General features: G+C 54.8%; 1 protein-coding gene across 4 annotated transcripts in view; it reads right to left on the bottom strand.

Annotated features, from left to right (window-relative positions):
• VIPR1 (vasoactive intestinal peptide receptor 1) overlaps positions 1 to 21,092 on the bottom strand; it is a 28,817-nt gene that overhangs the window by 4,588 nt on the left and 3,137 nt on the right. Inside the window, exons 2-8 of one of the 4 annotated variants that reach the window (XM_040994302.1) lie at positions 20,083 to 20,123; positions 14,181 to 14,259; positions 10,011 to 10,118; positions 4,314 to 4,420; positions 2,983 to 3,086; positions 2,467 to 2,599; positions 209 to 362 (exon numbers count right to left, since the gene is read on the bottom strand). In XM_040994302.1, the coding sequence (XP_040850236.1) occupies positions 209 to 362; positions 2,467 to 2,599; positions 2,983 to 3,086; positions 4,314 to 4,420; positions 10,011 to 10,118; positions 14,181 to 14,259; positions 20,083 to 20,123 (726 nt within the window). Of the gene's footprint in view, positions 1 to 208; positions 363 to 2,466; positions 2,600 to 2,982; positions 3,090 to 4,313; positions 4,421 to 10,010; positions 10,119 to 14,180; positions 14,287 to 20,082; positions 20,124 to 21,092 lie in introns of those variants that run through there. The other 3 variants (XM_040994301.1, XM_040994299.1, XM_040994303.1) reach the window with 3 other exon arrangements.

Raw genomic sequence — 21,092 nt, 5'->3', positions numbered from 1 at the left:
GGGTGAAGACAGACTCTGTCCCACAGGCTAGCTGTGGGGACAGCTGCAGGCTGGAGAGCACCTGCCCCAGCACCAACACACCTAGGGTCTCTTTCCCCTGCTGATCAAGATTCTAACCAGATTGAAGGCTATGGGTTGGGTGGATATCCTCCCCCCATGTTGCCCACCCCATCTGTCCCCAACTGGGCAGCCCTCCCTGGTACCATACCCCAGCCGATGAGTATGTACCCCCAGAAGTACTTCCGCTCGGAGAAGAAGGAGACAGCAAGCAGGGTGTGTAGGTAGAGGCCCTCCACGAGCAGCCAGAAGAAGTTGGCCATGACACAGTACTGGAAAAAGACCACGGCCACCTTGCAGCCCACCTGCAGGGGGAGAAGCCAGGAGGTGGAGGGGGGTGGTCACTGGAAAAGCAGGGGTCTCCGACTGCCCACACCCTAGTCTAAGGGGGCAGACACAGTTATGGTACAGCCTACTTAATCATCTATGTGTTTTTTTTTTTTCTTGCACTAACACCTTAAAATATACTCGGTGGTTTTACCATTATTTTTTATCTTGGATCAGTTGAGGCTTTATCCATTGGTCAATTCATCATCTACCTATCTTCCCTTCTAAACAGCCATTGACCCACCTATGCATCCATTACCCATCTAATTATCCATCAGCTTTCTACTCCCAACTTGCCCACCTATCCATCCACTGCCCACATATCCGTTCATCCAGTTATCCTCCATTCACTATCCATGTCTCCATTCCTCTACCAATCCACCCACCTAACCATCTATCTCTTAATCCATTCATGTATCCATCTGTCTACTCACCTGCTCTTCTACCCTCCCTTGTCCAATCTTTTTTACTTTCTTCATCTATCCTTCTTCTGACTCATCCATCCATGCACTGATCAACTCTACCTTCTACCAATCTGCCCATGTACTTCACCTCCCTGCACCTGCCCCCAACTCATTCATCTTATTCCAGTTAGGATTGGAGGTAGCTGAAGAAGAGGGAGGAGACTTCTTGCTGGAGTCTGCTAAATGTGTTGGGGTCATGGGCTGTTGCCTGTGGAGTGGGACTAAGACGAGGGTAGAGGAAGCAGAAGTAGAAATGAGGAGAGGGGAAGTGAAGGATGGACATTTTTTTCTGGGAGTTGGGAACACTAGGGAAGGGGACGGCCCCACACAAATGAGGATGATGCAGGACCTGATGAGGGTAATCCAGGGGCTCTGGGCGGCCCAGCTGGCATGATCGGAAGGTCTTCTGGGCCCTCTGTCTACTCCTAGACACAGTCTCATAGGCTAAACACCAGTGAGCCAGAGCTTAAAGTCATCCTCCTCTAGGAACTTCCCTCTATATCCAGAACACTGGTTCAATCCTTCCTTGTTGTGCCTTTGGCTCTGAGACATCCTCAGAAGGCCACCTGCCCTTCCCTCTTCCCTTGCTATCCCTCCCTGCCCCAGGTTGCACTGCAATCCACTAGCTACAGGTGCAATCCACTAGCTAAAGGTGTTTCCCACCTTTCCTGGCGCACTTCACAACAAGGATTACTCAGCTCCATCTGTGCTTTCTTTGTGCCTTAGGAAGCATCACGGAGCTGCTAATGAAGCAGGAAGCCGTGTCCACCACGGTCCTTAATAAGGGTCTGGAGGCTGCAGATTGCATCCTTTGCTCTGAAGTTCACACTGCACTAGTCTGACTCGTCCCTGGTTTGCTTCTCCCCCTTGTTGAGACATCTGAGGTTCTACTTTTGCAGGTTCACTCTTCATGGAGGAGAAAGAGTTGGCCCATGACACAATGTGCACCTCCAAGATCACTCATGAAACAATGAGTTTCTGTCCTCCAGTAATGGTGGGAAGCAGGGCTGGTCTTAGGATGTCCATCCAAGCTCAGGGGCACTCAGTCTGGGGGATAGTGGAAACCTAGGTTGAGCATCCCTTGGAGATGGACCCTTTAGAGACTGACAATGAAGATTTTAGATGTTCCCTTAACCTCCCTTCCCTGGGGAAGCAGTGAGGACCAAGGACAGGGAAAGAACAGAAGGGCTGGCTGTGGTTGGACCGGTTCCAGAGAGCAAGGGGGGAGGGGGTGGGGCCGGCGGCTGGGAGGTAGCAAGGGTGGTGAAGGGAACCTGGGGCTATGTACTCAGAAAGCACAGAAGTGGGAGGAATCTCAGAAGTCCCTGCACCAATGGGGAAATTGAGGCAAGGAGTTGCCCACGGTCATAGAGGAAGTTATCAACAGAGGGTATTTAACATCTGCATTTCTCATCTGGGGACTCCCAGGAGGCTGAGCAAGTATGCCTCTTGCTGGGAGGGGAGGGGCTCCAAGTAGGGTCGGGAATGGGGGTATTGGTCATCTTTTTATTGAGAGAAAGCGCAAGCAGATGGCAAGAGGAAAGATGGGAGGAGCAGGGGAGAAGAGATTTAGATGATCAAAGTTTAGGGGGAGGCAGGCCAGGGCTGGGGTCCTCACCGAGCCCTCGGAGCACTGGTCCGACTCCCCGCTGTCGAAGAGGGCCAAGTCTTTGATGAAGACAGCGGCGGCCCTCAGGATGAAGGATATGAAGAGGTGCATGTGGATGTAGTTCCGTGTGCAGTGCAGTTTCCTGCGTGGGGTGGGTAGATCTGGGAGGCCGAAGGAGTCTTGGACTCCCAACCCTGCCAACTCCCTCCTGTCCCCAGGGCAAGGGTAGAGGAGCATGTGGCCTCTAGGACGCAGGCCTCACCATATCCTGCAGGTCCCCCAAGTTCCTCTGTCTCCAGTGCAGCTCTGCCGTGGGTGCCTCAATTGGGTACAAGTCCCACCCTAGATGCCCCCTCCCTAGGGCAGGGCCATCCTGTCGGGGATTGGGCTGCAGCAGCAGATGAGGTCCGCGGTCACCTGCCATCTCCAGAGAGTCTGGCACAGCCGCGTCTGATCCTGGCTGGCCTTGACCGTGTGACACTGGCCCAGTCTGCATTCAGGTCTCCTGCCTGGGCTGGGTCTCACCTGAACAGGCTCAGGATAGCCGTGGCGACCAGTAGGGCAGCAAGGGACAGGCTGTAGCCGATGGTGTAGCCAGTCTTCACAGAGCTGAAGAACACGGTCTGCTGCTGCTGCAGGGGGCAGGGTGGGATGGTGGGGGGAGTGGGCAGAGTAGGGGGCAGGGTGTCACGGTGGGGGAGTGGGCAGAGCAGGGTGGGATGGTGGGGGAGTGGGCAGAGGAGTGGGGAGAGTGGGCAGAGCAGGGCGCCTGGGCAGAGGAGCAGGCTGCAGCCAGGGCTCCAGAGAGCAGCTGGGGTGATTCCTGCAATGGCCCACCCACTCCGATTTCTACAGATGGGAAAGGACTGTGCCCCAGGATGGGGCCGAAGGTAGGGGTGGGTTTAGTCTCTCTCTCTCTCTCTCTGTTCTTTCACAAGGGATGAGTTGCAGAGAGGCCAAGCAATGACCTCACACACACCCTGTGTTTACTGTTCATTCTCCAGCCATGTGTCCCGCCCCGCTCTGGGCAGCTTTAGGTAGCTCAGTTTTAGGGCACCACGATACTCTTTCTCTGGGTGACAAAGAGACCCAGGAAGAGTAGGTGGGTCAGGAATTCATGGGGGAGCGCTATTTTTCCACCCTGGGCTCCCAGGGGCTGGGCCTGTGGAAGAGGGAAGCTTGGTTTATGGGTATACGGCCTGTCTTCCCAATATGATGCCCTTTCCACGGCATATATATACTTGGGGTTGCTACTGGGCATGCATCTCCTTCTGTCTTGCTCCACGCTACCCCCTGGAGTAGAGAGAGGAGGTCCTGGCTGACCTGGTGCAGACAGACACACGTGTATTTGCACCCTAAGGCAGTGAAGGCTGGGAGCTGAGGACTCCAGGTAGACCCCAGCCTCCCTGTCTATACCCTGACCCCTTCCCCAAATACTTAGACTCTCCAGGCTCCACCTGCTCTGGGAGAAGTGAGGATAGCAGGCCTCCACCTGTTCCTGCTCCTGTCTGGCTGTGCAAGTTCCTTCTAGGACCTGCACCTCAGTTTCCCCTATGGGAACAACAGAGGGTATCTGCCCCACTGGACTAGAGTGAGGCTGACCCTGGGGAATTGCACTGGGGACACCTCCCCCACTGTGTCCATCGCGGTGAAAGCCCCTCCCAGGGTGGGGAGGCCAGGGGATGAGTTCCCCCAAAATGAGGTCTGCAGAGAGAAGGTTTTAGGAGGGCTAGCCCCAGGAGGCCTGTCCCCTCCTCCCATCCATACAGATGTTAGCAGCATCCCTGGGAGAGATGGGTAGGGGAAATGGGAGACCCAAGCGCTCTGCAGCTGGAGTGGGGTATGAGGAGGCCCACCTCATCCAAACTTGATGCCTTGTCATTCAAGCCACAGGCCACAGGGTAGGGACCAGGTTCCAGGTGTGTCCAGCCCTCGTCGGTGCAGCTGCGGCTCACGTTGCGGCCTGGGAGGGGCCAGGGAAGAGAGAGGCTGAGGACTGGAGCAAGATCAGTCACAGGGGTGGACCACGGGGACCTGCCCCTCTCCGTGCCATCCCAGCGATCCTGGGTGCTGGCAGTTCCCGGGGACCCTGATCCAGACGCACCCAGGGTACCGTGGGGTCGCTGAGCAGGAAAAGGGCCCTATAAGGTTTCAGATTCCTCGTCATGGTGTGAACCTGACCCTGGCGGGCAACAGAAACCCTGATCCTTGTCACACCCTCAGACCCACAATACTGCCCTGGAATGACCCTGAGCTTGCTGTGAGCTGGACTGCCGACCCTCATTGCAGGGCCGTGGTCAGGATGGGGACCTCCCCAGTGAGCCTTGCCTCTGTGGGGCCATGGGACAAGGAACAGAGGTGTGGCGCAGGGTGGGGATTGAGGGTGTCTGATGTCGTCCCAGATCCGACAACCCCATAAACCAAGGATCTGGGAGTTCCTGTAGTAGGGCCTGCCTGGGCACAGGCATGAGAAAGGGCATCAAGCAGCCTGGTATGGTGGGAACTGGGGGCAGCAACAGGTTGGAGGGGGCAGATGGGGTTCTTGGCCAGCAGCTGTGCTCTCTGCCACAGCGAAGGAACAGGACTGGGAAGGGGAAGGGGAGCAGTCAGGCTCCCCACGCTGCAGCCCTGGGGAGGGGTCCTGCCCTAAAACGAGAGTAGGGGTTGAACAGACAGTGGGGAAATAGGAGAAGTATTGTTCTCCTGCATTCTGGGACTCACGTGTCACCATCACATCACTGCCATCGTTACCCCCAGCAGCGTTACACAAATGCCACCTGCGAGATTTCCCCAGGTTGGCGCTAGAAGCACAGAGGGCTCTCGGCGTATGGTCATGCTTACAGCCCCTCAGCCATCCAGTAAGGAAGGCCAACCCCGCATGTCACAGCTGGGCAGTAGAGGCTGTATTTGCCCAAGGCCACACGGGGAGGACAGAGTCGAGCCGGTCTGGTCTCCAGAGGCTTCTAAGGCCATGCTGGAGTGGTCCCGCTGTCCTTGTACATGCGTGTGTTTAGGATTCCAAACCTTGCCGTGTCCCTGGAATACACCAGCTGAAGAGACAAGGGCCATCTGGGGGCGGGGGAGGGTCAGGCAGGAAGAAGCAGCCCTGGGTCTGTTTCTACTGTGTGCTATCCCCCGGGGAGGGGGGAGAGGAAAGGAGGGGCAGGCAGTTTTCATTGAGGAAGGGGCCTTGGGCTGGGCCAGTTTCCCAGGATGGCATCCCCTTTCCTGCCCAGGCTGCCCAGCTGCACTTCTGCAAGAGGCCCCCAGGACAGGCGAAGGGAGTGCAGCTGCCTTGCTCAGCCATCGTGGCTGCTGCCCACTAGAGCTAGGGGTGGGCCTGGCTTGGCAACCGCAGCCTAGCTCTCATCAAGCTGCAGGCCCGACCAGAGCACTGGTTCTAAGGATCGCACGGCAGGCCCCCAGGCCATGCCTTCCACTCAGGAGTTGATTTGTCTGGGGACTTCCCCTGCCAGGCTTTGGCATGGAAGAAAGGAGGCCACGGTCAAACCCACCAGTTTTGAAGTTGGGATAGTGCAGTCCTGAGCTCTCCCTGCCACATAGACCTGGATGCAGTGCGGCTGGTCCCAGCGACAAGGTGAACACCCGGCTGGCATCATTGTGGCTCACTAGCAAGCCTGGATAACTCACCACGTCTACGTGGCAGTTTCCCCAGTTTGCTGTGTGTGTACAACCCTAATGTGTGAAGGCGAGGGAGCAGAGGTCATCATTGGTCTGAAAGACTGGTATTCCCAAGGCTCAGAGAGGTGAAGTGACTCACCAATAGTCACACAGCAAGGAAGCTGCCTGCCTACTAGAGCAAGGCCAGCCTGAGTCCACCTTCTTCTGGGCTCCCAGCAGTGACTGTAGTGGCATCCTGTTCCCCAAGGCCCTGGTTGCTCTCAGTTCTCGCAGAAGGAAGGGGTTAGTAGATAATCATCTGGAAGGCTTTTAAATTATTATTATTTTGATTTATTTTGTTTTTATTTGAAAGAGAGAGATCCTCGGTTCACTAACTCACACCTCAAACGCCTACAATAGCTGGGGCTGGGCCCGGCCAGACCCAGGAGCCTGTGGCTTAGTCTGGGTCTCCTGTATGAATGTCAGGGGCCCAAGCACCTTTGCCATCTGCTGCTGTCTCCCCGGGTTTGCACAATAGCAGCAAGCTGGAGCCAGGTCTTGAACCCAGGCTGTCTGACATGTGGGCGTGCCTGGGGGGAGGAGGGTGCGTCTGAACCACTCTACCAAATGCAAGCCCTTGGGTGGCCTCTTTGAAGAGCCAGGGACTAGACAGCCAAGGCCTCAAAGGGAACTGCTGCCGCCGAGATCGGAAGCCACACCCCACTCGGGGGCATCGGCCAAGGGTGTGTCTCTGCAGTCTGTCCCTAGTGGGGAGAGGAAGGGAGGAACCCCACCTTCTTCCAGTCTCCTTCCTTCTACTCATCCCTTCTCTTGGGGTCTCCAGCAGTGATGGATGGAGCCAGAAATCGGGACTCACTTCTCTCCTCCAGCACCCACACTCTGCCCCAGCCTCTCTTGCCTCCACTGTGCTTGATAGGAACCTTCTGGGGTGTCCCCTCACATCGCCTCTCTGCCCCCTCTGCCAGGCTTCCCTCCTTAAGCCAGTTGGAGTGAGCGTCCGGCTCAGTCCCTTCTGCTGAAATGCTATCCGTGGTGCCCACTCTGGGCAGCAAGGACCCACTCCTCAGGCTGGCATCGGAAGTTTCTTAAGCATGGCGACAGGTTGCATGTGGCAGGGAGAGGAGAGTTCCACAGACACGATGAATACAGACTGTGTTGAATTTCCTCGACCAAAATAGCTATCCTATTTTTTTTTTAATTCTAAAAAAAAATAGCCTCTGCAAATATTGAAGATGAAAGCATTGCAGATGAAGGCAATACAGACAACACAGTAAGGAAACAGGTTAGTGCATGGCAAGTTCCTCACCGGGCCAAGCCCCGTCGTCCGGGTGTTTTAACCCCATCCAGGGAAGGCAGCTTTCTAATCCTCCGTGGTTGGCATCTCCCACAAGCTTTCTTCAGTTTTGCCAGTAGACCCTGTCCCTCCCTGGCTAGGACACTTCGCCTCTGGTCCTGCTTTCCAAAGGAGTAGGGGTAGGGGTTGGGGGTTAGCATCAACTCTTAGCCCACACGTGAGAGCTTCCCTTTTTGCAATGTAAGGTCAGGTGTCCAACACTTTCTGCATCTAATTCCCTGGGAAAATAATCATATGCCTCTATGGTGTCAGTCTCTAACCACAGGCTCCCATTTCTTCTCATCATGTCCAGAGAAAACGCCCGCTGAGTACAGCTATGCAGGTTGCTCACTGCACATGGTATCGGGCTGATGGATGAAAAGGGTTCAAAGCTCTCCCATATGCAGCTTGCTGCTGGGCAAGCCCTGGTAGGAGGGTGACCCTGCTGAGAAAGAGCTGCCTTGTGTCTCATCTGCACAAAGGGACCATCTAGGCCCCCTTGCCTGAGGCCAGCAGCCTTGGGGTGAGGCAGGTGGTGGACAGGAGTCCAGCGAGAGAGTCGCCGGGACAGCAGGGACAGAAGAGTAGTGGGGAGGAACGCGATTAGCAGGTTGTCTCAGATCAGGGCAATTAAACAGGTGCTTTCAGGGACCTGAGCGGATGCCGGCTGCAGGCTGTGCTGAGGATACACCCTGAGACCTGTTAGAGGAGCTCGTCTCCTACCTGGCCAGGAGGTGGGTGTCCCAGAGGAGCCCTGGGCTGGGAATGGAGAACGGGACACCAACCTGGAACTCCGCATGCTTGGCTGCTCCCAGACTCCCCAGAAGCCCTGTTCCTCCTCATAGAGGTCACAGCCTGAACTCTGGGAATAGACCTGGCCCATACAAGGGTCTCTGCTTCTTCTCCACCACTGGTCCCTGCTTGCAAACTTGGAGGCTAGGGCCCGGCGCGGTGGCGCAAGTGGTTAAGTCCTCGCCTTGCACGCCCGGGATCCCATATGGGCGCCGGTTCTAATCCCGGCAGCCCCGCTTCCCTTCCAGCTCCCTGCCTGTGGCCTGGGAAAGCAGTTGAGGACGGCCCAAAGCTTTGGGACCCTGCACCCGCGTGGGAGACCCGGAAGAGGCTCCTGGCTTCGGATCGGCATAGTATCGGCCCGTTGCGGCTCACTTGGGGAGTGAATCATCGGATGGAAGATCTTCCTCTCTGTCTCTCCTCTCTGTATATCCGCCTTTCCAATAAAAAATAATAAAAATAAATCTTAAAAAAAAAAAACTTGGAGGCTAGAGTCCAACAAGGGACAGATTGCCAGAGGTCAAACACATCCAGGAATCCTTCCACTCACCTGCTGACCCCTGATCTGCAGCCCTTCCTATACATTCTTTCCCTCTTGGGCACTCCCCATCCATCCTGCTCTCTCCATTCCCCCCATGCCATCCTGCTCCCGCTTACTCCTCCCCAGGCACTCTGTTTCTCCTGGTCCTCCCTAGCCATGTTTCATTTTTCCCAAGCGCCCCACACCCCACTCCCTGAAGCAGCTCACCACTGTCCCCCACTGCTTCATGCTCTCACCATGAATCCAAACCACCATCCTCTCTGGCCCGTATTGTCACTGAGTCTCCCCATTTGTACTTCTAGGACCCCCCCCACTTCTCTCACAGAAACCAGAGCAGTGTGTGACAAGCCTCAAGCAGAATGGCCAATCCCTTGTGGCTTCTCATTGCACTTAGGAAAGCCCACGCTCTGGCCTCAGTCCTCAGGGCTGTGCAGGCAGTGCTTTTTCCCACCGCCTCCTTCCTGCCCTGAGCTCTCCCCGTGCCTGCCACCACCTGGCCTTCATGGGGTTTCCCTGAATGCTAGTGCCTGCGCTCCTGTCACCTTCCACAAATGCTATCTGCCAGGAACACCTGCCGGGTGTGCTGTCCCCTCCTTATTCTCCTGCTTGGTATTTTCATTCTTTATCGTGCGTATATTTGCATTAAGCATAACCTGAGCTCCCAGAGGCAGGTGGTGTGTCCCTCCCCACCATGCTCATCCCATTTGCTTGGAAGCGCTCCATTTTTAGGGGCATGGGAATGAATGTATAAGTCTGTTTTCCGCTTCTTTATTGACTTGGGAGCCAGACGGCCACATCTGGAAAAAGCTCTGGCTCTGTTCTGCCTTGGATGTGGACATGCATTTAGGGTACCACGACAAGGCTTGCAGGTGAAGCTATGCAAAAGTGATGGTTTTATATAGCCCAAAAGGTCATCGACTCCAGGCAAAGACTGAATCACGACCGGCATAAGAGAACAGGCACATGGGAGCCATAATGTAATCAAGCACCTGTCAGTCAATTGGCTATCAATTGTTGAGTAAATATTTAGTGAGCCGGTCCCATGTGCTTATCTCTTGTGAAGAACTTAGGTGAAGAGCTCCTTCCTAGTCCCTGTGCCACCATCCACCATCGCCTCAGTCGGGAAGCCTTCCAGGTTGCTCCTGCCCCTTAGACTTGTTCCTTTGCTTTCTTGCCTGCTTGAGCTGTGAGTCTGCACCCAAGCCATATACCACCCGGCTCCCTCCCTTCAGCCCAGGGTCTGACCTTGAATGGGGGAGAAGAGCGTGAAGATGGGGGGGCAAGCCAAGACGACCACCTGGCCCCGAGGGGTGGCTGGCCAGCAGGTGAGGTTGTCCCACATCTTGCTGCAGCCTGTGGAGCCAAGGCAGGGAGACAAGGATCAGCCACATCCCTCCGGCCCTGCGCCCCGAGCTGCTCCCCTCCATCCCCTGCTAATTACTGCCAGGGGGAGTCCGTAGCCTGAGAGGGGAGGCCCAGCCTTGCCAGGGTGGACAGGGCCTGTCCTGGTAGCCGTGGGGAGCAGGAGGCACGGCCATGGCTCTGCAGTCTTCAGTGGAGGACAGAGTGTCTGGTGGGGGTTTTGTTTGCTGTGCTGATGGGGACTGGGTTCCACCTGATCTTTGATGTGCATGTGCCCCTCTGCGTGCTCCTGCCCCATGAACTGTCTTGGATTCTTCATGACCTCCGCGTGACCGTAGCCCAGACTCTCACTCCATTTTACGTTATCAACTCAAGGTATTCACGGCATGGGTTGAGCCTGCAAGTTTCTCAGAAAGGCGACTATTGCGTAAAAGGAGAGAAGAGTGTCCTTTGTCCCACTCTGAGCTTTACTGGGAATCATTCCACGTTTTGGAAAACCATGTTACCTCCAAGCAATGCTGCCTGCCATGGTCTGAGACACTAGTACAATCACCTGTATACATCATTCAGCATTTATAGCTCTCACATGTCCGGAATTCATATTTATAGGTACAACCTTCAGACCGTACCTGCTGATCTTTGAGCACAATCATGCCTGAATATGTATACAGTATTGTATTATAAATGATTTTCCTTTCACATTACAACTGGACTATACACACACACACACACACACACACATATATATATATACACATATATACATATAAATGAATAGGTATGTGTCCTGGATATCACTTTCTGATAGGAAAGGAGGTGCCAGAAAATGTTTGCTACAAAAAAGAGGTGCTGAGGGTGTTGGGGTGCAGCCGAGTGCAGCACAGATGTCCTCAATTCAGTGGGATGCAAAGGGCTTAGGGAGGCTGGGCAGACAAACCCTGCCTCCCAGACTAGGCTCTTCACTTTGGTACTGTCAGCCTCACAGTGCCCGGCCGCTGCAGGGGACCTGGGGGTCCCTCAGGAGTCTGCTCTACCAGGCAGATGCCAATTTGAAGGTTTTGTTTCTTTAGGAGTCAGTTACTCTCCCCCCACACATCCCCCTACTCCAGCCAGGGAGTGTGACTACTCTGGACCCCTGCCCTTGTGGAAGGCTTAATTGTCTCTTTGCAGTCCTGCCAGTCCCATAGATTTACTCGGGAAACCCAACCCCTGAGCCAAAGTCAACGCCAGCTGGGCCAAGCCCTGCCCAGCCCAGGTCCGAAGGTTCACCAGTTCCCAAGAAGGGGGCCTGGGAAGAGAAGGTGGAGGCACGGCCCCGCTTGGGGAAGAGCCTCGGAACTCTGTGTGCCCGGGGTGCGGTGGCAGCAGGTGCAGTTTCCTAATGGGCTGCAGCAGTCAGGTGACACCTGCGACTGACAGCGGAGGGAAGACGCCTGCCCCTCGGAGGATCAGGCACAGAGTATAGCCTCTGGTCTTGTGGACCCCCACCACTTGCACTCCAACTTGTCCTGAGGGCTCTTGTGGCTTCACTCTGGCTGCCCGGCTCTCTTCTCTTCCCATGCCAGCCTCTCTGGAGGCCACGCAGGGGCCTTCAGGCCAGTTGAACCCTGCTCATGGTTTAAGATGCTGCTGATAATATTGGCAAACACGACGTCATTCTGTTACGTGCCAGGCTTTGCTCTTACGTCTCTGAAGGCATTGTTGACTTCAGAGGAAACTGAGGCTGAGCAACCAGGTGATCAGTAGCCTAAATTCACATTGTCAGTGAGTGGTACAGCCTGGTCACACACCCAGTCTGAAGGCAAGTTTGTGGCTGCTGGACTTTGTTTATCCCTTGCTGACAGTGCTTGGCACACCCTGTTTTGTGGGCCAACTATTGTCTGAGAGCCCGCCAGATCGGAATCTCCAGCTGCCGCCTTGGGTTGGGGAGTGCAGTCAGTGTTGGGTCTCGGGCCCTGAGCTTGCTTCCACTGGAGAAAAGACAGAAAGGAGAGAACTCGAGTTCTGCCCTTGGGAAGGCCACCCTCAGCCTCAAGGAACACTCAAGCACTGGCAAGGTTGGGCAGTGAATGGGGACCGGGGCACAGGTCAGCAAGCAAAGCAAGGGGAGCCAGGAAAGAGAGGCCAGGGTGGAGGACATGGTCAGGGGAGCTTCTTGTGGGAAGCAACACAGGCCTGGTCTTCCAGGGCCACACAGCTGGGGATGCAGATGAGGGGCAACAGCGAGGAAAACAATGCTTGGTAGCTGGAAGGGCTCATCATTAGGGGCTCCCCCTTGGGACTGTGGTGTGTGAGCCCACCCTAGGGAGGACCCCACAGCTGACTGCCTACAGATAACATAGCCCAGGCTAGCTGTATGCTCACCAGGGCTCTGACCCCAACAGCGCAGTTGGAGATGAGGCAGGATGCAGTGGGGGCCTCTGCTATGTTGTGTTTTAGATGTGTGCACACAGAGGCACACACTAACTTGTGTGTCCCAGCAGGCATGCGGGACCCCAGACACACATGCAAACACACGTGCATGAATGCAGGGATGGCTGGTTAGTCAACAGGTACAGTGGAACATGCAACTCCAGACACACACAGACACACACACAAGACAAACACACACACACACAGATACACAGACATGTACATACATACCCGCACACACACATCTGGGCCCACTCTAGACATTCACATCAATGACGTGCTCTAACACGGACACACAGAAACACAGATCAGGGCAGGCACATCTTGGTGTGCCCAAGCTTAAATAGACACACGGCCCCAACCCACACATCAAACCCAGAGTTCCAGACGACCCCAGGCAGATGCAGGCTACGGTATACCCTGCACATTCACAGACACACACACACAGACCCCTGTGGGTCATTGGAAGACCCACAGCCACTGTCCCCTGCCTGCCCTCTTTGGGATCCCAGGCTGGCTGCCATGAGACAGGGTGGTGGCACCTGATAGGCTTCCTGTGCCAGCAATGATCTCATGAGGATCACGAGATGGTTGGCCCCTGCCGTCTGGAAGGCACTGTGATAGGACCTGCAGTCTGGAGTTGGGGCCTCTGGAGTCCTCTCTGTGGCCTCACCTGCCTCTCTGCCCTAGCAGGACGGAGAGGAGCCATGCTGGTAGTGGTGTGGTTCAGACCTTAGTCTTAGGGCCAGGCCTCCTGGGTAGAGGGGGCTGTGGCACCCAGGGAAGGCAAGGCTATACACATTCACTTACAGTGCAGGAGGCAGAGGGCAGGGGTGCCAGGCCTAAGAAGAAGGACCCTAGAAGAGGGGGTTATATAACTGCCAGTCCCAGAGAAGTGGCAGGGAAGCCAAGATGATCTAAAGATGCTCCCTGCTGCGGGGCAGGCTGCCCTGGCCCTGAGAGATGGCATGTGCACGTGGCAGAGTGCCCTTGGCATCTCAGCGGCAGGGCTGAGGGTGAGGAGGAAGGAGCTGGGCCTTGGCTTTCCCTGCTGAGGGGAGTGCTCCATCCCTGCCCAGGCCGTTGCTCCTTCTTGCTCTGCGTTGCTTTGATAGTTCTGAGCTTTCACGAGGTCTTCGTGGGGTCACATTCAGTGTCTGAATGTCCCCTCCTCTTCCTCAGAGAGGTTGATGCAGGAAGACGGCTACTCCCAGGTGTGGCATTCTGGAGCCCCCTTCTCCTAAGCTAAATTCCAGCTTTTTCAGGGGGATGCAGAAACCTGCCCCTAGGAACGCTGCCACCCAACAGCTGCCCCAGAGCCTCTTTGGCCTGAGAGTGAGGAACCTGTGTGTCCTCATGGCCCAGAGACCTCGCAGTCTTCAGGGTCCCAAGCCTTCCACCCTTGGATGGGAGTCGCAGAGGGGGAGCTGGCTTCATTCACTTTCCGGAACTCCACATCAGTATGTTCTCCTTGGGAGCTGGAGGCTTGGTAGTCCTTTTGCTTTTGTCTGCTCAGACCTCACCACCTGCAGCTCTGTGGTGCAGCCTGTGCCTGTGGTCGCCCATCCTCCACGTGGGGAAGGAATGTGACCCAGATCTGGCTGCACAATGAGAGATACCTAGGGCTTTGCAAGGCCTCACCTGCCGTTTCATTCTCCAGCTGGGCCTCCTCCAGGCACTGCCTGCGCTGCATCTCAATCATCTGCAGGTAGTCGCACTCCTGATGCATCCTGGTCGCCCGGCCACCCTGGGGACAGAGGTACGAAGGAGCCATGAGCCAGGCCCAGCCTGCATCTCACCCACAGCATCCACAGCATAGCCCCGCCACTGGAATGACACTGCTTATACCCCAGACTGAACTGCCCAGCCCCCGACTGAACCCCGACTCCTAACTGAATCTGACTCCAAACCGTTGTTCATTCTTCCCTTCCAGGCTTGGTCCGCCTTGGGGACCCTGACGAGGCTTCCTGTGACCCCTGGGAGGCAGCTATAGAAGCTCTGACTCTTTGCAGGTGGCTAGCCCTGCACACAAATGGGAAGGCCTCTTCTTGGAACCCTAAGTTGCCTACTGGACTGTATCTCTCTCCAGCTTGAGTGGGGAATCCTCCACTCCACCTTCAGTCTTCCTGGAGGGATGTGGCCCGGGGGGTGTTTGACCCTAGGTTCTGAGGCCAGGCCTGGGGAATATCCTGGCATCTGGCTGTACCTTCGGCCTCTGCTCCATGCTGGGAGGTGATGCTCACCTAGCTGGGAAGGACACGCTGGCTCTTCCTGCCCAGACCCCACCAGTATCCTTTTGATTTTTACTTATGTATTTATTTCAGAGAGATAGAGAGAGCAAACCCATGCTCTTATCCACTGGTTCATTTTCCGAATGCCCTCAGCAGCTAGGGTTGAGCTGCAGCCAAAGAAAAATCCAGACTCAGAATGCGATTCAGGTTTCCCACATGGGCAGCAGGCATCCGAATACTTGAGCCATCACCCCTGACTCCCAGGCTACACATCATGGGGAAGCTGGAGCCAGAGCTGAGAGGATGAAACCCAGACACTCCAACGTGGGATGTGCGTTCTGGACTGTTAGGCCAAATGTGTGTCCTGAATACCCAACTGTAGCAGACCTCCAAAAGGTAGAAAGGAGGGTAGAGAAGTTAGCAAGGCCCTGCTGGGATGCCTTGAAATCACAGCAGGCCTCCCTGTCTCTGTCATGTGGGTAGATGGACGGAAGAGCCGGCCTTCTCCCCTCTGTTCTTCTGAGTGCTGCTCAGGGATTACAGGTGGGGCCAGACCAGTAACACAGGGCCCTGGGCACTGCAGCAGACTTGGGAGTGGGAGAAGGCTACTCAGGAATAGCTACAAAAGACCAGGCCTGGGAGCTCTTGGGTTGGGGAAAGCCACTCTGGAGGAACCATTGTCTGGTGGCAGCTTCTGCTGGTCTTTCAGACTTCAGGGAAGTGACTGCAGCCCCATGGCAGCGTGCTTGCGTCTGCCTGGGGAGGAGAATGCCACAGCCCCTCACTGGAGCCGTGGGCAAGGGTCCAGCATGGCTGCTCCTGAAACAGAGGTTCCTAGAGTCTTCCAACTCACCCCTGCCACTCCTGTGCTTCGGTTGGTCTGTAAGCTAAATGTGCCTGCTGATCCAAAGGTTTCTTGAAGTTGGTTGTAGGGAGAGAGTTGAGGGGTTCTGTACTTCATTTCATTTCTTTAAGGAGATTCCTGTCTGGCTTGTAGCACCCAAATATTATACATCCTGACCATTGTTCTAAGTAAATTAACTCACCCCCTCCCACCCCTGCCAGGAGGAAACTGCATCCCAGGCAGCAGTGGTCCCTATTGCTATGGAGAAAGAGGGGTCCAGATGAGGCTGGGTAACTCCTTGTCCAAGAAGCCACATAGCTGGGTCACTTCTGCCTCAAAGCTCTCCCATGCCTTGTAGAAGGCCCTGGCGGAGCATCACAGTCTCAGAGGTCACCACTGGTCCCGTTGGTCTCAGTGCCGCCAGCATCAGTGCCTAAGCGAGCCACTCCTGGTCCAAGGAAAAGTCTCCTGATTCAGGACACCTTTCAGGCTTCTCCAGCGCTGAGACGACACCTGTCTCTTTGCCACTGTCTAGAATGATGACTACAGAGAGGATCCACGGGCTTGCTCATGTCACCCACCAGGCAGGAAGAGGCAAAGACGTGAGCTGGTGAGATACCCAAATGAGGCACGTGGAACATAACAGGGCCCTATCACGGAACGGGATGTAGTTGTTTGTGTCACTGGTAAACAAGAGATAGGAGACTTGGAGGGGGACTTGATGTTTGTGCCTCCTCTCTGGAACCGTGGTCTTCCCCCCTTTCCCATAGGGTTATTCTAGGTGAAGCCCTCATGGGGCTGGTCTTAAAGCAGCTGGTGCCAGCTCCGCCTTAGGTAGATATCAGAGGTGGCCTTTGGCAGAGGAAGCTGGGGACTGGCCACGCTGGCCAGTATCCACCCTCGACTGACCATGCTGAGCATGTCTGTCACTGATGTACCTTCTCTTATGGTCTTGTCCACCAGCAACAAGGTTCCCTCTGCCCTTTCCCAGCCTCTCTTGCTTCTCCTGCACATTCTCACCACCCTTGGTGGGACCTCCTTCCGGCTCCCACCGACTTTTACTCTCCTCCTCCCCATCTGGGGGACCACCTCCTCCTCCAACCCCTGCTCCTGAGGTTCTAATGAACCCTCTTCCAGGGCACCAAACATGTGACCCAAGACTTAGGTCACTCGGAGCGTTCCTGGCCACAGTTGCCTGGCACATAGCCCAAGTCAGGCTATTCAGAGGCAGAGGCCTCTCTCCTGGGACACTGGATTAAGTGATGAGGCAAATGGATTTGCTTTTTCCCACTGATCTGGAGACCCCAAAGGATGCAGGGGGCTGGAGCTGCCGCCACTATCTCGTTATCAGAACACGATGACAAACCACACAGCTGAAGGTAGATGAGAACAATGGAGAAAAGCCAGGTCCCTGGGTGCATCTATGCCTGAAAGCTGCCTGCCTCCAGCAACGTGAGCCCACACCTGCCTTTAAAGCCTGAGCCAATTAGCTTTGCTGCCTTGTGCGTGAGGTGTCCAGTCTAGTGGTGGGACTACAACAGATGCCCTCACTTTCTCTTGAACCAGGGTTATGATCATGCAGTTTGCCAAGACAGATTTCTTTTCCAATTCCCTTGGGCACTCAATGTTCCTGGCAGCTTCTGTCTCAGGGCGGGAGAGTGTTGGGCTATCGTGTCTACCTTGCTACCCTAGCAGCACAGCTACAGAGCCCTTCCTCAGAGGCAGCCGCGGGAAGAGGTAGTGACATGAGCTCTCAGGGTAGCCAGCAATGAGGGGGGTGGTATCTTTGAACAAAGTGGACATGGGCTGCATGTCAGCTGAGTGCTGGGCCCCCTCTGGACAGAGATTGACAAAATGGAGACTGGAGGAAGGGCCTAAGGTCACCCAGCAAGTGCACATTCCCAAATGGGCCCCAAGTCTCTGACCGCTGGTCTGGACTAGATCAGTCCTTTTTCATAGTTTTGCCTGGGGCCCATCTGGTCAGCTAGGGCAAGGGCAAATCCCTCTAGCCCTTATCATTGAGGAATTCAGGCAGACTTTGGACTTCCTCTCTCTTAACTTATTTCCCTATTCTAAACATCCTCATTATCCCTTTGGACCCTGGGTACATGGAGAGAATTGGAAAATTCCTTGGCTGAATACAGTTGAGACTACGGATCCCAGGGTGGGATGTAGCAGGAGTGTGGGTTTCATGTGGAATGGCTAGTAGAGACAGACTCGGAGGGTGCATAGCAGCAAGACAGTCAAAAGTGGAGTAAGAGTGTTCCAGAAAGCGGGAGCGAGGTGTGCACACATGCACGGGGGCACGTACACGCCCAGTGCAGTCCAAGCTGTGGGAAGTCTGGTGTAGCTGCAGCGAGGAGTTTGGGAGGTCCCAGAAGACAAGTCAGAGGTTACAGACAGGGTTGGGACTGGAAAAGGCCTGGAATGCCCATTCTGAATGTGAACTTGAACCCTGGGGCGAGGTACAGTGGGAGGGCATCAGAGATCTGAAACAAGAGAGTCAGAGTAGAGGCTACATACTTTGCAGAGATCTCCCAAGGCTGCAGGTGTGGGCCCTGGGGGAACTGGCATCCTTTTGAGGAATGTAAAGTGAAGCACCTGGGACCAGGTGAGATAGCAAAAGGACCCCTCTGTTATATAGCACCATGCACAGGTGCTTCCCTGGGGGCCATCGAAGGAGGCAGGGTGATGGGAAGCCCTTAGTGTGCTGTACATGGTTCATTAGCCACCTTCCCCAGCCCTTGTATCCTGTGAGCTGCTGAAGCCACACAGGGGAAACCGAGGACACATAGGGCTTCGGCTTTGGTTCCTGTGTTTGTAGTCCATGAAGCATAGGAAGGGGAGGGAGGGAGGAGCTGCAGTGGGGAGGGCAGGAAGACAGTGAGTGAGGGACACAGGAGAGTATGCAGACCCTGGCATCCAGATGCCCCAGTTTAGCAGAGGAACCAAAAGGAGGAAATCAGGTTTCACTTCAGGGAAGCCAGCTGGAGCCATGGGAAGGGGTCACAGCTCGACCTGGGTGGTGGCTGCTCTGGCGTGCACATGTGTGACAGCTGTCACTTGTGCGTTTTACTCATGAAGCATGTCTGGGAAGTTGCCGGGCAACATGTGCTTTAAGCAGCTCCACCCATGTAAGACCAAACTTCTGGCACTTGATGGGTGCACCGTTGCCTGGTGGGGTCACCTTGGGCAACGTATCTGGCCTCCTCTGTAAAAGGGGGACAATAAACACGTTGACTTCGAGGATTGTGTCGAGGGTGACGGGGAAATGGGCACTGATCTGGCCCTCAGGGACTGCCAGCAACGGTTACAGCTCTTGCCAAAGGTCCTTCTCTCGTGCCTGGCTGGCCCTGCCACAGTCTCATTGCCTGGCATCTGCTCAGGGAGTCGGAATGCCCTCCCCGCTGTGGAGTGGCCCCATACCTGCCAGGGGAGAGGTCTCTGTCACTCCCCCTGTCCCTGACTCTAGTGAGAGCTCTCTGTCCGTCCTTGTATTTTCACATTCCTTTGGCAGTGATCCAGAGCCTCCCCTCTCTGCAACCAAATTTTGCCATCCATACCTCCTCCTGGGGAAGACTGAGTCCCTGTGTCAGGAGAGAAGGAGTGTGTGTGTGTGTGTGTGTGTGTGTGTGTGTGTGTGTGTGTGTGTGTGTGTGTGTGTGTTTGGGTGAGGGTGGCAGGCGTGGTAAGGAACAGCAGGAATGTAAAGAAGTACATTTGGCTTGAGGCAAGAAAGAACATTCCAGAGCTTAGAGTGGTACCAGGACAAGGGTTCTTGCAATGAGCAGACTCCAAGCGAGACCTTCAGCCTGTTCCCATCTAAGGGAGTTTCTTGGAAGCTTTCTTTCGGGGCACCGAGCCTAGCAGGCCAAGTAGACAATCTCATCCTCTGCCCCTTGTCAATCATCCAGAGCACCCCCAAACTTGGTGTCACCTGAAGGGGGCTGGGGGTTGTGAGGCTCCAAGTCCTTGGGGCAAGGAGGTTGGTGTGTGACCTCTTCACTTGCCTGGGCCAAGTTCAGGAAGAACTTGTTTTTAAGTCAGATAATAGAAGGCACTTCCTGAACAATAGGAATCTTTACATCATGAGCCACACTAGAGGGAATATGTGGGTAAAGAGCCTTGCCCAGATGAGGAGGGCAGCTTGGCGCTCCACGGCCAGGCACACTACCAACTCACTTTTCAACTCCACCCGGACCCACAGGCTGGGAGACTGGGTCCCTTGACAATGACACCGCTCATCAGGGGTGCCTGATTTGGTGCTGGTTGTAGACATGAAGGGATCTTTGTTCATTGTGTTAAGTGTGATGACAGTGTAATAGTGATACAGGAAGGTGGCCTTTGGTTTTAGAGAAGTGTGTTGAAGCAATTAGAGACAGAGAACAAGATGTTTATAATTTGGGCCTGGCGCAATAGTGTAGTGGTTAAAGTCCTCGCTTTACACGTGCCGGGATTCCATACGGGCGTCTGTTCTAATCCCGGCAGCCCAGCTTCCCATCCAGCTCCCTGCTTGTGGCCTGGGAAAGCAGTCGAGGATGGCCTAGTGCCTTGGGCCCCTGCACCCATGTGGGAGGCCCAGAAGAGCTCCTGGCTCCAGATTGGCTCAGCTCCAACTGTTGTGGACACTTGGGGAATGAACCATTGGACAGAAGATCTTTCTCTCTGTCTCTCTTCCTCTCTGTATATCTGCCTTTCCAATAAAAAAAAAAATCTTGAAAAAAAAGATTTATAATTCACCTGAAAGTATTTTAGACAGAAAAAAAAAAAGCAAATGGTACACATAGTCATTGTTGAGGACTCAACCCTCACACACAGAAACTGAGTGCTTTCATGAATAGTATACCACTCTCTCTACTTGTTGGAATGTTTCTTACAAAACAAGAGCATGTCCAAGGGAGACTAAACTGTTTCTGAGGCAACGGTAACATCTTAATCCAGGTGTCCTATTTGAGTCCCAGCTGCTATGCTTCTGTTCTAGCTTCCTACTAACCTGTAGCTGGGGAGGGAGCAGGTGAGGTCTCTGCCAGCTACATAGGAGACCCAGGTGAAATTCTTGGCCTCTGGCTTTGGACTGACCCACTCCTGGCTGTCCAGGCACTAGGGGAGCGAACCAGTAGATGGAAGATCTCTGTCCATCTCTCTGTTGTTCTGCCTTGCAAATAATAATAATAATAATAATCCCTCTTTCATTTTCTTCTTCAGAAATGCTTCTAAGAAATGAGATTTGAGATATATTGCATTTTTTCTAGACACCAAGAAAACTGTTTTGTGCTGGGAAATCCAACCCGCAGACATGATCTAGGAAGTTGTGCAGAAAGGGCTGGGAGAGAGAGAGACAAGGCTTCATCTGGGGGCCTGGCCTCTGTTTCTTCATGGCCAGGGTGGCTGCAGGCAGGGGCCCTGCAGAGGCAGGCTCAATGCTGGTGTCACAGGCTGGACCTCTACAGAGCTGATACCATGTGAGAAGTCTGTGAG

The sequence above is a fragment of the Ochotona curzoniae genome, unplaced genomic scaffold (assembly GCF_017591425.1).
Source record: "Ochotona curzoniae isolate NIBS_2020 unplaced genomic scaffold, NIBS_Ocur_1.0 contig_908, whole genome shotgun sequence".
Taxonomy (NCBI): Eukaryota; Metazoa; Chordata; class Mammalia; order Lagomorpha; family Ochotonidae; genus Ochotona; species Ochotona curzoniae.
The sequence above is the reverse complement of the archived record's forward strand: the minus strand, read 5'-3'. Positions and strand labels throughout refer to the sequence as shown.